At 37.5% G+C, this 12,155-nt stretch overlaps 1 protein-coding gene across 7 annotated transcripts in view; it reads left to right on the top strand.

The window, feature by feature from the left end:
• Positions 1-1,794: 1,794 nt before the first annotated feature.
• The window catches only part of TMEM67 (transmembrane protein 67), a 45,982-nt gene continuing 35,621 nt past the window's right edge, over positions 1,795-12,155 (top strand). For 6 of the 7 annotated variants that reach the window (XR_009497076.1, XM_059893154.1, XM_059893156.1 and 3 more), the window contains exons 1-6: positions 1,795-2,041; positions 3,667-3,755; positions 5,924-6,017; positions 6,727-6,826; positions 7,765-7,834; positions 7,929-8,003. Coding sequence is in view for 6 of the 7 variants with exons in the window: in XM_059893154.1 (XP_059749137.1) it covers positions 1,816-2,041; positions 3,667-3,755; positions 5,924-6,017; positions 6,727-6,826; positions 7,765-7,834; positions 7,929-8,003 (654 nt within the window). In the remaining variant the exon portion in view is untranslated. The remainder of the gene's footprint in view (positions 2,042-3,666; positions 3,756-5,923; positions 6,018-6,726; positions 6,827-7,764; positions 7,835-7,928; positions 8,004-12,155) is intronic. The other variant, NM_001205299.1, reaches the window with a different exon arrangement.

The following is a 12,155-nucleotide window of genomic DNA, read 5'->3' as shown; positions in this document are numbered from 1 at the left end:
TTCTCCAACACCACAGTTCAAAAGCATCAATTCTTCGGCCCTCAGCCTTCTTCACAGTCCAACTCTCACATCCATACATGACCACAGGAAAAACCATAGCCTTGACTAGACAGACCTTTGTTGGCAAAGTAATGTCTCTGCTTTTCAATATGCTATCTAGGTTGGTCATAACTTTCCTTCCAAGGAGTAAGCATCTTCTAATTTCATGGCTGCAATCACCATCTGCAGTGACTTTGGAGCGCAGAAAAATAAAGTCTGACACTGTTTCCACTGTTTCCCCATCTATTTCCCATGAAGTGATGGGACTGGATGCCATGATCTTCATTTTCTGAATGTTGAGCTTTAAGCGCTTCAACTTTTTCAGTTTCCTCTTTCACTTTCATCAAGAGGCTTTTTAGTTCCTCTTCACTTTTTGCCATAAGGGTGGTGTCATCTGCATATCTGAGATGATTGATATTTCTCCCAGCAATCTTGATTCCAGCTTGTGTTTCTTCCAGTCCAGCGTTTCTCATGATGTACTCTGCATAGAAGTTAAATAAACAGGGTGACAATATATAGCCTTGACGTACTCCTTTTCCTATTTGGAACCAGTCTGTTGTTCCATGTCCAGTTCTAACTGTTGCTTCCTGACATGCATACAAATTTCTCAAGAGGCAGATCAGGTGGTCTGGTATTCCCATCTCTTTCAGAATTTTCCACAATTTATTGTGATCCACACAGTCAAAGGCTTTGGCATAGTCAATAAAGCAGAAATAGATGTTTTTCTGGAACTCTCTTGCTTTTTCCATGATCCAGTGGATGTTGGCAATTTGATCTCTGGTTCCTCTGCCTTTTCTAAAACCAGCTTGAACATCAGGAAGTTCACGGTTCACATATTGCTGAAGCCTGGCTTGGAGAATTTTGAGCATTACTTTACTAGCGTGTGAGATGAGTGCAATTGTGCGGTAGTTTGAGCATTCTTTGGCATTGCCTTTACATATTTCAAATCTGTGTTTTTTTCCCCTACTTTTTGGACAAGTTTATCTTGACAAATACATTATTGGGCTGTGTCCTTTAACATGAAAATGACCATAAGTTTTGTTGTAAATATCATTTAACGACTTAATGAAAAAAAACTTTTAATTTGTGTGATAAAATCAGATATTTTCTTGGCTGCGGTTACCGATTTCCCGACTTCTGAAATTGATTTCACATCCCGCAAACGGGTCAATTCATAGTCTGAAGTCTGGTCGTGTCTGCCAGGCTACAGGGTTAGCTTGCCTCTAATTGATGCTTTTGAATTTGGGTGTTGGAGAAGACTCTTGCGAGTCCCTTGGACTGCAAGGAGATCCAACCAGTCCATCCTAAAGGAAATCAGTCCTGAATATTCAATGGAAGGGCTGGTGCTGAAGCAGAAGCTCCAATACTTTGGCCACCTGATGTGAAGAACTGACTCATTGGAAAAGACCCTGATGCTGGGAATGATTGAAGGCGGGAGAAGGGGACGACAAAGGATGAGATTGGTTGGATGGCATCACCAACTCAATTGACATGAGTTTAGGTAAACTCCGGGAGTTGGTGATGGACAGGGAGGCCTGGTGTGATGCAGTCCATGGGATGGCAAAGAGTCGGACACGACCGAGCGACAGAACTGAAGTGAACCGATCCCATCCTTTCCCAGATCGCCAGATTCCCGCGGCTTTTCGTAACCTAGCAACCAGGCGAAGCAGGCCGACATTTCCGGAACACCGGGGCGCCGCGATCCAATCAGCTCTGCAGAGTCGCCGCTGAGGCTGACGGGCCGCGGGAGACGGCCTGGCCGCTGGCGTCTGCACCATGGCGACGGGAGGCCGCGGGGCTGTGGTTGCGATGGCCGCTGGGTCCACCCTGTCGTCTGCGAGTGTGACTCTGTTCCTCTCGCTGGTCCTCCCTCGCGTCTCACAAGCTCAGACCTTCTTTTTCCCTTTCCGGCAGCCGGAGACGTGCGGCCACAACCAGTACTTCGATATCTCGGCGCTCTCCTGTGTGGCGTGTGGTTCCAATCAGAGGCAGGATGCCGGAGGTGAGACGTCTCGGGACGGGCCCTGGCCAAAGGAGCAGTCCCGCCTTGATCCCGGCGTCGCTGAAACATCCCCCGCCCCGGCGGAAAGAATGTTTCAGAAAGGTTAACTGCCAACGCCTGAGAGGAGGGTCTCCTTGGAGGATTGAGGCTTAAACACACAACGAAGGAGGTTGGGGAAACCTTGAGTCAGCCACCCGCGAGGCCTCGTAATGAATTTCTTGGCTCCAGTCCCCTCCTCCTCATCAGGAGGGCTTTAGGGAGGCCCGTGGAAAGCTGACTAAGAAAGCGAAAAGAAGTAATCTTTGGGGTCGCAGAGAGTCGGACACGACTGAGCGACTGAACAACAACCACGACGGTCTGAGATGCTAAGAGCAGGTGACAGGACCTGTTTGGGAAGGAATGCAAATTAGCGCTTGTAAACTTCGGTAGTTTTTTTAAAAAATCTTCTCAAATCTAGAAATATAGAGCTGGAAGGGACCTTAACCATTTATGGTCCAGCCTTCTCAATTTATGGATTAAAAAATGAAAGTCCAGATGAGGTCAAGTCTTCTTTGTCCTGTAAATTGGAGACAGGAAGAACTCCTATATCTCTTTGCCCTCTTTCTCGATCTCTGTATTTCCACTATACAAAATGTCCATAATAGTATAGATTTCCTTAGGACTTAGCCCTTTCATTGCTGAATATTACTAATTCCCTCCAAAGTCTCTTTATATTAAACTTTTTTTTTTTCTTGAGATGTTCATCATTGGTCCTAGTTGTCCTTTGAAACTGCTCAGGATAAGACTTTGCCCATATTCTAAAGTCTAGGATGTTTTTAATCTCAATTTGGTCACCCATGGTATTAACTTTCTTCCATCTTGAAATTTGATTTGTCTTTAAGTCATTGTGTAGGACAAGTCAGGCTTCTCAGGTGAGGAAGTAAGAAGAAAGCATTTCCCAGACTCATTCTATAAAATGTAAGGTTCATAGTCATGCACCCTGTTATCATAAGCATTCTACTACATGGATTCCTATTAAGTATCCACTTAATGCCTTCTTAGAGAATGCTGTCCTTACCTAGCCAGCAAGTTGAATATTCACTATCTTATACAGTTTGTTTTAATCTTTCCAGAGGAAAACAGTGATTTATTTGAATCAAGATAACTTTCCTAATAAGATTTTGTGTTGACAGAATTTGAATTCAGTAAGTATATGTGTATGGTTGGGTGAAATAGACATGTAAAATCTCCCATAGCGGTTAGTCAGTAGTTTGGTTATTAGTTTAATATTTATAATTTAATAATTTATTTATGCTTGCACTTAAAATTACAGCAAACACAATACCTACTGTATGCCAGACACATTGTAAGATGTAAATATAACACTTTTTATACGCTAATAATGACTAATTTAGTACTCATATTAACCCCACAAGGTACGTACTGTTCCTAATTGGAAGCCAAGGCAAAGAACAGTTCCTTGTTCAGGGTCACAAAACTAAGCAGCAGAATCAAGATTAGAACCCAGGCAGTACTGACTGCACTGTCTTGCTCTTAGCTGCTGCTTCTCAAGATCTTAAGAGTTATTAAAATTTTCCTATCTTGGAATTTCATTTATCAAGGTAAAAATTGGCTCTTCTTTTTAGGAACTTCATGTGTGTGTCTACCAGGATTTCAGATGATTTCTAATAATGGAGGACCTGATATTACTTGTAAAAAGTGCCCAGAACACATGGTATGGAGTATTTATTTTTTTAGAAAATCTTACTGTAAAAAATAGCAAATATCATTATTTTTTAAACTGTAATTTAATGCTGTACTCATATATTTTCCCACAGATTTTAAAATTACTAAGCCAGCTTTGTTTTTACTAGAGTAAATCTTGGGAAATCAGTGAAATTTTCTATACTTGGAGAAAATAGAAAGGTATTTTTAAAATCTGAAATTAAAAAAAAAAGCCATGATAATTTGTTTATTTCTATTTCATAGAGAAACTACTTTATAAAGGGAAATAGATGAATGAATGATATATAGAGTAAGTTCAGTGTCTTAGACTTACTATGTCAACAGTTTTACGTAATGATTCAAGTTCATAATGATAGCTGAGTGATAAGTTCATCAAATGCCAATTTCATCACTAAATTAAATATCTGATGCTGTTTTATTAATCATTTCATTATATCATAATTTTTGGAAAATTAATGTATCAATAGTTACTATATATGATTCTTGATTAACAGAAATGTATCTTCCAATCATTTTGAATAATTAAGAGTCTTAGTGTGGCAGTTCTAACTTTCATAGTAATATTTCTTCTCTTTTTTTCAAAATGCAGTATTACCTCTTCTCATTATTGTATTTAAAAAAATTTAATTTGGGAATTTAGTATTTACCCATTTGTCCTGGTTTATGACTAGTACTTATAGGTTTGATGATCATTTTCATACTTGATGTTTTTAGAAATATTAACCCTAGCTGAATTATGATGAGCAAAACTACTAATATGAAATGGTGCCAAAGCAGACTAATTTTTCAGTGATGTCACTAAGCTTGTGGGGCTTCCCTGATGGCTCAAGTGGTAAAGAATCCACCTACAATACAGGAGACACAGGAGATGCAGTTTCTGTCCCTGGGTTGGGAGGATCCCCTGGAGTAAGAAATGGAAACCCTCTCCAGTATTGTTGCCTGGAAAATCCCATGGATGGAGGAGCCTGGCGGACTACAGTCCATTGAATCATAAAGAATCAGATATGACGAAGCACGCACACACACGCAACTGCTGCTGCTGCTGCTAAGTCACTTCAGTCGTGTCCGACTCTGTGCGACCCCATAGACGGCAGCCCACCAGGCTCCCCTGTCCCTGGGATTCTCCAGGCAATACTGGAGTGGGTTGCCATTTCCTTCTCCAATGCATGAAAGTGAAAAAGTGAAAGTGAAGTTGCTCAGTTGTGTCCGACTCTTCACGACCCCATGGACTGCAGCCCACCAGGCTTCTCCGTCCATGGGCTTTTCCAGGCAACAGTACTGGAGTGGGGTGCCATTGCCTTCTCCGACACACACAGCTAAGCTATCATAATTTTTAAATAGTCCTATATGTATAAATGTATTAACAAATACAGGGGCATTTCTTGATATATCCATTCTTTTCAACCAAAACTTAGCATAATTTGTGTCATTGTTTTGTTATTACCATTGTTTTCTATTTATTTTGTTTATATCCATGTTTGTAATAAAATTACTATATTTTTACCCCAGGTTTTTTTCTAAATCATGTAAGTCCAGTTTTGGATGATGTCATATTTTATCAAATCTTTACTAGTACAAATTATTAGTGGATTAAAAAAGATCTCAATTTAAACAACTTTAAGTATGTTTATCTACCATAAGATTCATCTATTTTGGGTCATAACTTAATTGCTAAAAGCTAATTATTTGAATTTTTAAAAATTAGAATAATTATTTTAGAACAGGTAAGGCTAAACTATTAATTACCTATTTGTTGATTCAATACTGTTGAATTTTGTTGCATTTTATCTTGGTAAATTGAAAATAATTTATTAATTATTAAATAAAATAATAAATTAATAAAATAATTAATAAAATAATTTATTACCATTAATCATGGTAATAAAAGCTCATTTGAATTGAAAATCACAAAGAACTATTGCCTTTAGTTCTTAGTAGTTAATAGTAGTCTGTACATAGTTATAATATATAGCTTAATGTTTGAATATAAACACAAATTGTCTTTCCAGGAAATTTTTATGTAGCTCATATGTATATAATTTATTTACATATTGCCTACAAATTTTACCCTATTATGACTTTTTAAACCCACGTGATCAATTAAGGAGAACATTAATTAAGAAAAGGGAAATAATTTTTTTTTTTTTTTAAATTTAGAAAGGTGTTACTGAAGATGGCTGGAACTGTATTTCTTGCCCTGGTGGTTTAACTGCAGAAGGAAAATGCCACTGTCCCACTGGCCATATTTTAGGTGAGAAGTAGATTCTAGAATGTGTCCTTCTAGACTCTTTTTTTTTTTTCTGTTTTTAATGTATACATTGTAACCGCAGGAAATATAACTGGTATTTTTTATGTAGCTATTTCATAGGCAAAGACTGTTCTCTAGCATACTCTTTTCAGTTAATGGTATGATTAAGATCATACCATTTAGATCTACCTCATTCTTTTTAATCCACTCTGTGGTATTTTATAACTTTTTGCTATTTTAAATATTTAGATTGTTTTCTAATTAGTAATGTTTTGATGAATATTCTTATGTACATAGTCAAGTGTCTCTGTAGGTTAGGTATCTAAAAATGAAGTTATAGTATTATAGAGTGTGTGAATTTATAATACATACCACCAAAAGTCCTCTTAAGTTGAGAAACTTACCAGAAGTCTGTGAAAATACTTGTTTCCCCAAAGCCAGTGTAACAGGAGTATGCAGGTAAGAGGAAAGAAATTTTTTAAGGAAACTATATTAATTTATTATGATGATTTAGAAATTTCTGTATTATTATTTTTTTTAATGTGGGAATGGGGAAGCCTTCACTTTTCAATACTTTATGTAAGGAGTTGACATATGTTTTGTTCTAACAAGGTGTTTTGAGAATTGGAATAATTACAAGTGGGTTTTACTAAGTGTATAGAAGCTTATATATTGATTATGAATTACATCTTATTGTTTCTAAATTGTTTAGTGGAAAGAAATGTTAATGGAACATTGTTGTCTCAAGCAACTTGTGAGCTCTGTGATGAAAGTGAAAACTCTTTTACAGTAGCAAATGCTTTAGGAAACAGGTAAGCAGTATGCTGGGTGCTGTCTTCATTAATATTTATGTAGAATTTGTGTCTTTTGTATCATATTCCTTAGGCTAGAAGTAGGCATTAACAGGTAAAGAAGCTGAGGTCCAAGAATGAGACAGAACAGGATTTAAATGGGCTTCCTTGGTGGCTTAGCTGGTTGAGAATCTGCCTGCATTGTGGGGACCTGGGTTCAATCCCTGGGTTGGAATGATCCCCTGGTGAAGGGAAAGGCCACCCACTCCAGTATTCTGGCCTGGAGAATTCCATGGATTATACAGTCTGTGGGGTCGCAAAGAAGATTTAAATCTTGTTTCTGTCTCTTGCTGGTTGTTTGACCTTTGTTTGTTAAGCCAGTGTTCTTATCTTCAGAAACAGGACATACCATCCACTTCATAGGCTGTTACCACAGCTCAGAAACATACTTTACATACCTAAAGTTTTTAGCTAAGTAGTATAGAGTAAGTGCTCAGTAAAAGGTAGCTATTTTTAGCTATTTTTGTTTTATTATTGATGTTATATAATTTGTACATAATCTATAATATATTGTGAAGTGAAGTCGCTCAGTCGTGTCCGACTGTTTGTGACCCCATGAACTGTAGCCTACCAGGCTCCTCAGTTCATGGTATTTTCCAGGCAAGAGTACTGGAGTGGGTTGCCATTTCCTTCTCCAATAATATATGGTATATAATAATAAATTTTATTTGCAATCTACTTAGTATTTTCTAGGTACTATATTTATATATATTATTGATTTTATTTATACCTTGCCTTATAATACAGAGTAGTGTATACTTTTGATAAGTTTACTTTATTGCAAGTAATTGCTTAGTTGAATGAATCTATTCTAATCTATTAAGTTAGAAAGACAAGCTCTCAATTAAATTAGAGCTAATTCATTAACATTTTAAAAATAATTTTTGTTGTATTGACAGGTGTGTCCGATGTGAACCAGCGTTCATTAATACCAGCAAGTCCTGTGCATGTTCAGAACCTAACATTTTAGTAAGGCTAATTACATTGATAATGTATATATTTTAAAATTGAATTGCTGATATTCTTACATAAACTCTTTTTTTTTTCTTATTTATTTATGAAGACAGGGGGATTGTGTTTGAGCAGCACAGGGAATTTTCCTCTACGTATGATTTCAACTGCACGTTATGGAGAGCTTGTGAGTATGCTTCAGTTTTTTTGTTCTACTAGTTAAGGATATTGCTGCTTTTCTTCCTTTGGTAATTCATTTGGGACTAAAATGAGCTTCAGTTCATTGTTTCCCAAATTGTCATAGGTTTGGCCATTAGAAGCCCTTCGAATTTGTTCCTATGTCTTTTGGACATAACTGTATCTTTATTGGAGCATTTCCTGTCTGGCACCACAAGATTTCCAGGCTCATCTTATACTTTTCCTGCTTCGGTCCTGGAAACAGCTATTTCTCTAAAAAGCTCTTAAGGATAATATTTAGAAACAAAGATTACCATGCTTAGTATGCCCTAATTAGCAGACGTAGCTAGAAGATATCTACACACATTATGTATAAACGTGTGTGTGAGTGTGTGCTCAGTTGCTCAGTCGTGTCTGACTCTTTGAGACCCCATGGGCTTAAGCCCACCAGGTTCCTCTGTTCGTGGAATTTTCCAAGCAAGAATACTGGATTGGGTTGCCATTTCTTACTCCAGGGGATCTTCCTGACCCAGGAATTGAACCCACTGCTCTTGTGTCTGCCACATTGGCAGGCGGATTCTTTACCACTGTACCACCTGGGAAGGGCATGCGTATGCATACTCAGATCTATAACTATTTCTGTGTTTATCTTATTGTTTTATGTAATTTCTAAGAGAAATAGCCAATCCTCTATAGTAATATATCAGACAGTCAATAAAGAATTTCCAAATATTTGAGTCAGTGTCTTCACATTCCCTTTCCCCAAAGACAATGAGCTTACATCTTGGTTTGCCTTCCCAGCTTTAATTTTGAAAAATTTTTATTGTAGAAAAGTTAAAAAAAAAAAACAATGACTGTGCATGTATCTTTTACTAGTTTAACCAATTATTAATGTTTTGCCATATTTGCTTTCTGTGTATGTAAACATGCATACAAACACATACATTCATATTTTTTTCTGAACCACTTGAAAATAAGTTGTAGCTGTGTAACATTTTACTCCTAAATATTTTGTAGCTCCTAAGGAAAATGGCATTTTTCTGGTATCACACCTAAAAAGATTAATAGAATTATTTGATATACTGTTCATATCCAAATATGCCTACTTGTTTCAATCAAGTCTTTTATCCCTGCCCACTTTTTTTTGGCAAAGGGACCCAGGATCAGCAAAAGATCCCACATTGAAATTAAATCTCTTTGGTCTCCTTTAATTTAGAACAGAGATCTTTATCCTCTTTTGCTTTTTGGATTCTTTTTTTTTTTTCTTTTTTTCTTCTTTTACGGTCATTGACTCTTGCAGAGTCAAGGCCAGCTTTCTTGTAGAGCATCCCAGAGTCTGCATTTTTCTCATTTTTTTCTTATGATTAGACTCTGTGAAACATCTTTTTGGGAAAATCTGACATCGGTGCTGTGTATAGCCCATTGTATCATAACATGGAGCACATAATGTCAGGATATCCAGTTATTGGTGATGCTAAATTTGACTGGCTGGGCATGGTGCTGTCTTCCATTCCTCCCCCTTGTAAAGGTGCTGTGACTAATAAGTTAGTCTGAGATTTTACTGTGAGACTATATACATATCCTTTTTAGCAGTCATTGATGAACCTTATCTGAATCAGTTATTAAATTGGTTATATCAAGATGGTTTCACAATTTTATTGTTCCTTTTTATATTTTTAAGTTAGCAATCCTCTATAGAGTGCTTTCTTTTCTCTCTGTGCTTTTTTCTCTCTTTAGCTTTACTGCAAACCCCTGGTATCATGAGTATGTTATGAACTGTCACTGTTATTCTTCTTTTTAAAGCTCAGTTCGGTTCAGTTCAGTTGCTCAGTCGTGGCCGACTCTTTGCGACCCCATGGACTGCAGCACGCCAGCCTTCCCTGTCCATCACCAACTCCCAGAGCTTGTTCAAATTCATGTCCATTGAGTCGGTGATGCCATCCAACCATCTCATCCTCTGTCGTCCCCTTCTCCTGCCTTCAATCTTTCTCAGCATCAGGGTCTTTTCCAATGAGTCAGTTCTTTGCATCAGGTGGCCAAAGTATTGGAGCTTGCACTTCAGCATCAGCCCTTCCAATGAATATTTGGGACTGATTTCCTTTAGGATTGATTGGTTTGATGTCCTTGCGGTCCAAGGGACTATCAAAAGTCTTCTCCAACACCACAGCTCAAAAGCATCAATTCTTCGGCACTCAGCTTTCCTTATAGTCCAACTCTCACATTCATACATGACTACTGGAAAAACCATAGCTTTGAGTAGATGTCCTTTGTCGGCAAAGTAATGTGCTGTCTAGGTTGGTCATAGCATTTCTTCCAAGGAGCAAGTGTCTTAATTTCATGGCTGTAGTCATCATCCACAGTGATTTTGGAGCCCACAAATTAAAGTCTGTCACTTCATTTTTATTTCCTTTTATTTCCAACAATTCCATTGTTTCCCCATCTATTTGCCATGAAGAGATAGGACCGGATACCATGATCTTCGTTTTCTGAATGTTGAATTTTAAGCCAACTTCTTCACTGTCTTTGACTTTCATCAAGAGGCTCTTTAGTTCTTTGCTTTATTACATAAGGGTGGTGTCATCTGCATATTTGAGGTTATTAATATTTCTCCTGGCAATATTGATTCCAGCTTGTGCTTCCTCCAGCCCAGCGTTTCTCGTGATGTACTCCACATAGAAGTTAAATAAGCAGGGTGACAATATACAGCCTTGACGTACTCCTTTTCCTATTTGGAACCAGTCTGTTGTTCCATGTCTGGTTCTAACTGTTGCTTCTTGACCTGCATACCGATTTCTCAGGAGGCAGGTCAGGTGGTCTGGTAGTCCCATCTCTTCAAAAATTTTTCACAGTTTGTTGTTATCTACACAGTCAAAGTTTCTTGCTTTTTCAGTGATCCAGTGGATATTGGCAATTTGATCTCTAGTTCGTCTGCCTTTTCTAAATCCACTTTGAACATCTGGAAGTTCATGGCTCATGTACTGTTGAACCCTGGCTTGGAGAATTTTTGAGTATTACTTTGCTAGCCTGTGAGATGAGTGCATTTGTGTGGTAGTTTGAGCATTCTTTGGCATTGCCTTTCCTTGGGATTGGAATGAAAACTGACCTTTTCCAGTCCTGTGGCCACTGCTGAGCTTTCCAGATTTGCTCAGCAGTGGCCAAATTTTCAAAGCTCAAATTGTCCCAAATTTGGACTTCCCTTTGGTATAGCTTCTGTGTTATTTTAACATGTCTCCTTCAATCTTCAGGCACTACCTTGGTTTCTCTATACCATGTTCCAGGCCCAACCAATAATTATAATTTTAAATTGTCACATAATACTCTAGTTTATGCATTGAAATTCATGTAATTGTATGTCTATTGAATATTTAGGTTTTTTGTTAATAATATTGCTGTCAACCATTTTATGCACATAGATGTGTTTTTCCTTTTGGAGAGATTATTGACTTAAGGCACATGTCCTAAGTGTTTTTAAATTCCTGGGTTAAAGTATGTGGATATTGTTTCATAAAGAATCACGCAGCTTTGTCCCTGGCATTTGTCTGTGGCTTCATTTTGCATTGGCCAGTACTGTTGTCGATACTTTCCATTTTTACTAGGTTTCTTGTGTGTGTTAGCCAACGTTCTACACATATGTTTTTTTCTTACAAAATGAGAATTTTTGCTTATTGAAGAGATGAAAATAGTGACTCATAATAATTTTATTTTAGATTTCTTGGACAGTTATGGTGCCATATTTCATATAATTTGGTTTTATCACCTTTGTCCATGTTCAGAGAATTTACTACGGATGGTGTTTCTCTGTGTCTCGTTTTTTAGCAGGATATGCAGATGAGCTTTACAGCAGTGGTTCTTAACTAGAGGGAGACCTGTATCTGCAGTTTTCAGAGGACATGCGTGCCTTGGTCTCATTCTAGAGATTCTGATTCATTTGCTTTAGAATGAAGCCAGGCATTTTCTGTTTTCAGGAAATTACACAGTTGATTCTGATATTCATCATTGTTTGAGAATCACCACTGTGGAGATTTTAAATGTTAATTTCTCTGTGTATCCCCAATCTCCTGTTGCTTAGAAATCATTCACAAATATTTCTATTACTTGCAATTTAATACAGTGTAATATAATCCTAAATCACCAAATATTAACCAAATCTAAGTCAAGATCT

This window comes from Bos taurus, chromosome 14 (assembly GCF_002263795.3).
Source record: "Bos taurus isolate L1 Dominette 01449 registration number 42190680 breed Hereford chromosome 14, ARS-UCD2.0, whole genome shotgun sequence".
NCBI classification, from domain to species: domain Eukaryota; kingdom Metazoa; phylum Chordata; class Mammalia; order Artiodactyla; family Bovidae; genus Bos; species Bos taurus.
The sequence above is the reverse complement of the archived record's forward strand: the minus strand, read 5'-3'. Positions and strand labels throughout refer to the sequence as shown.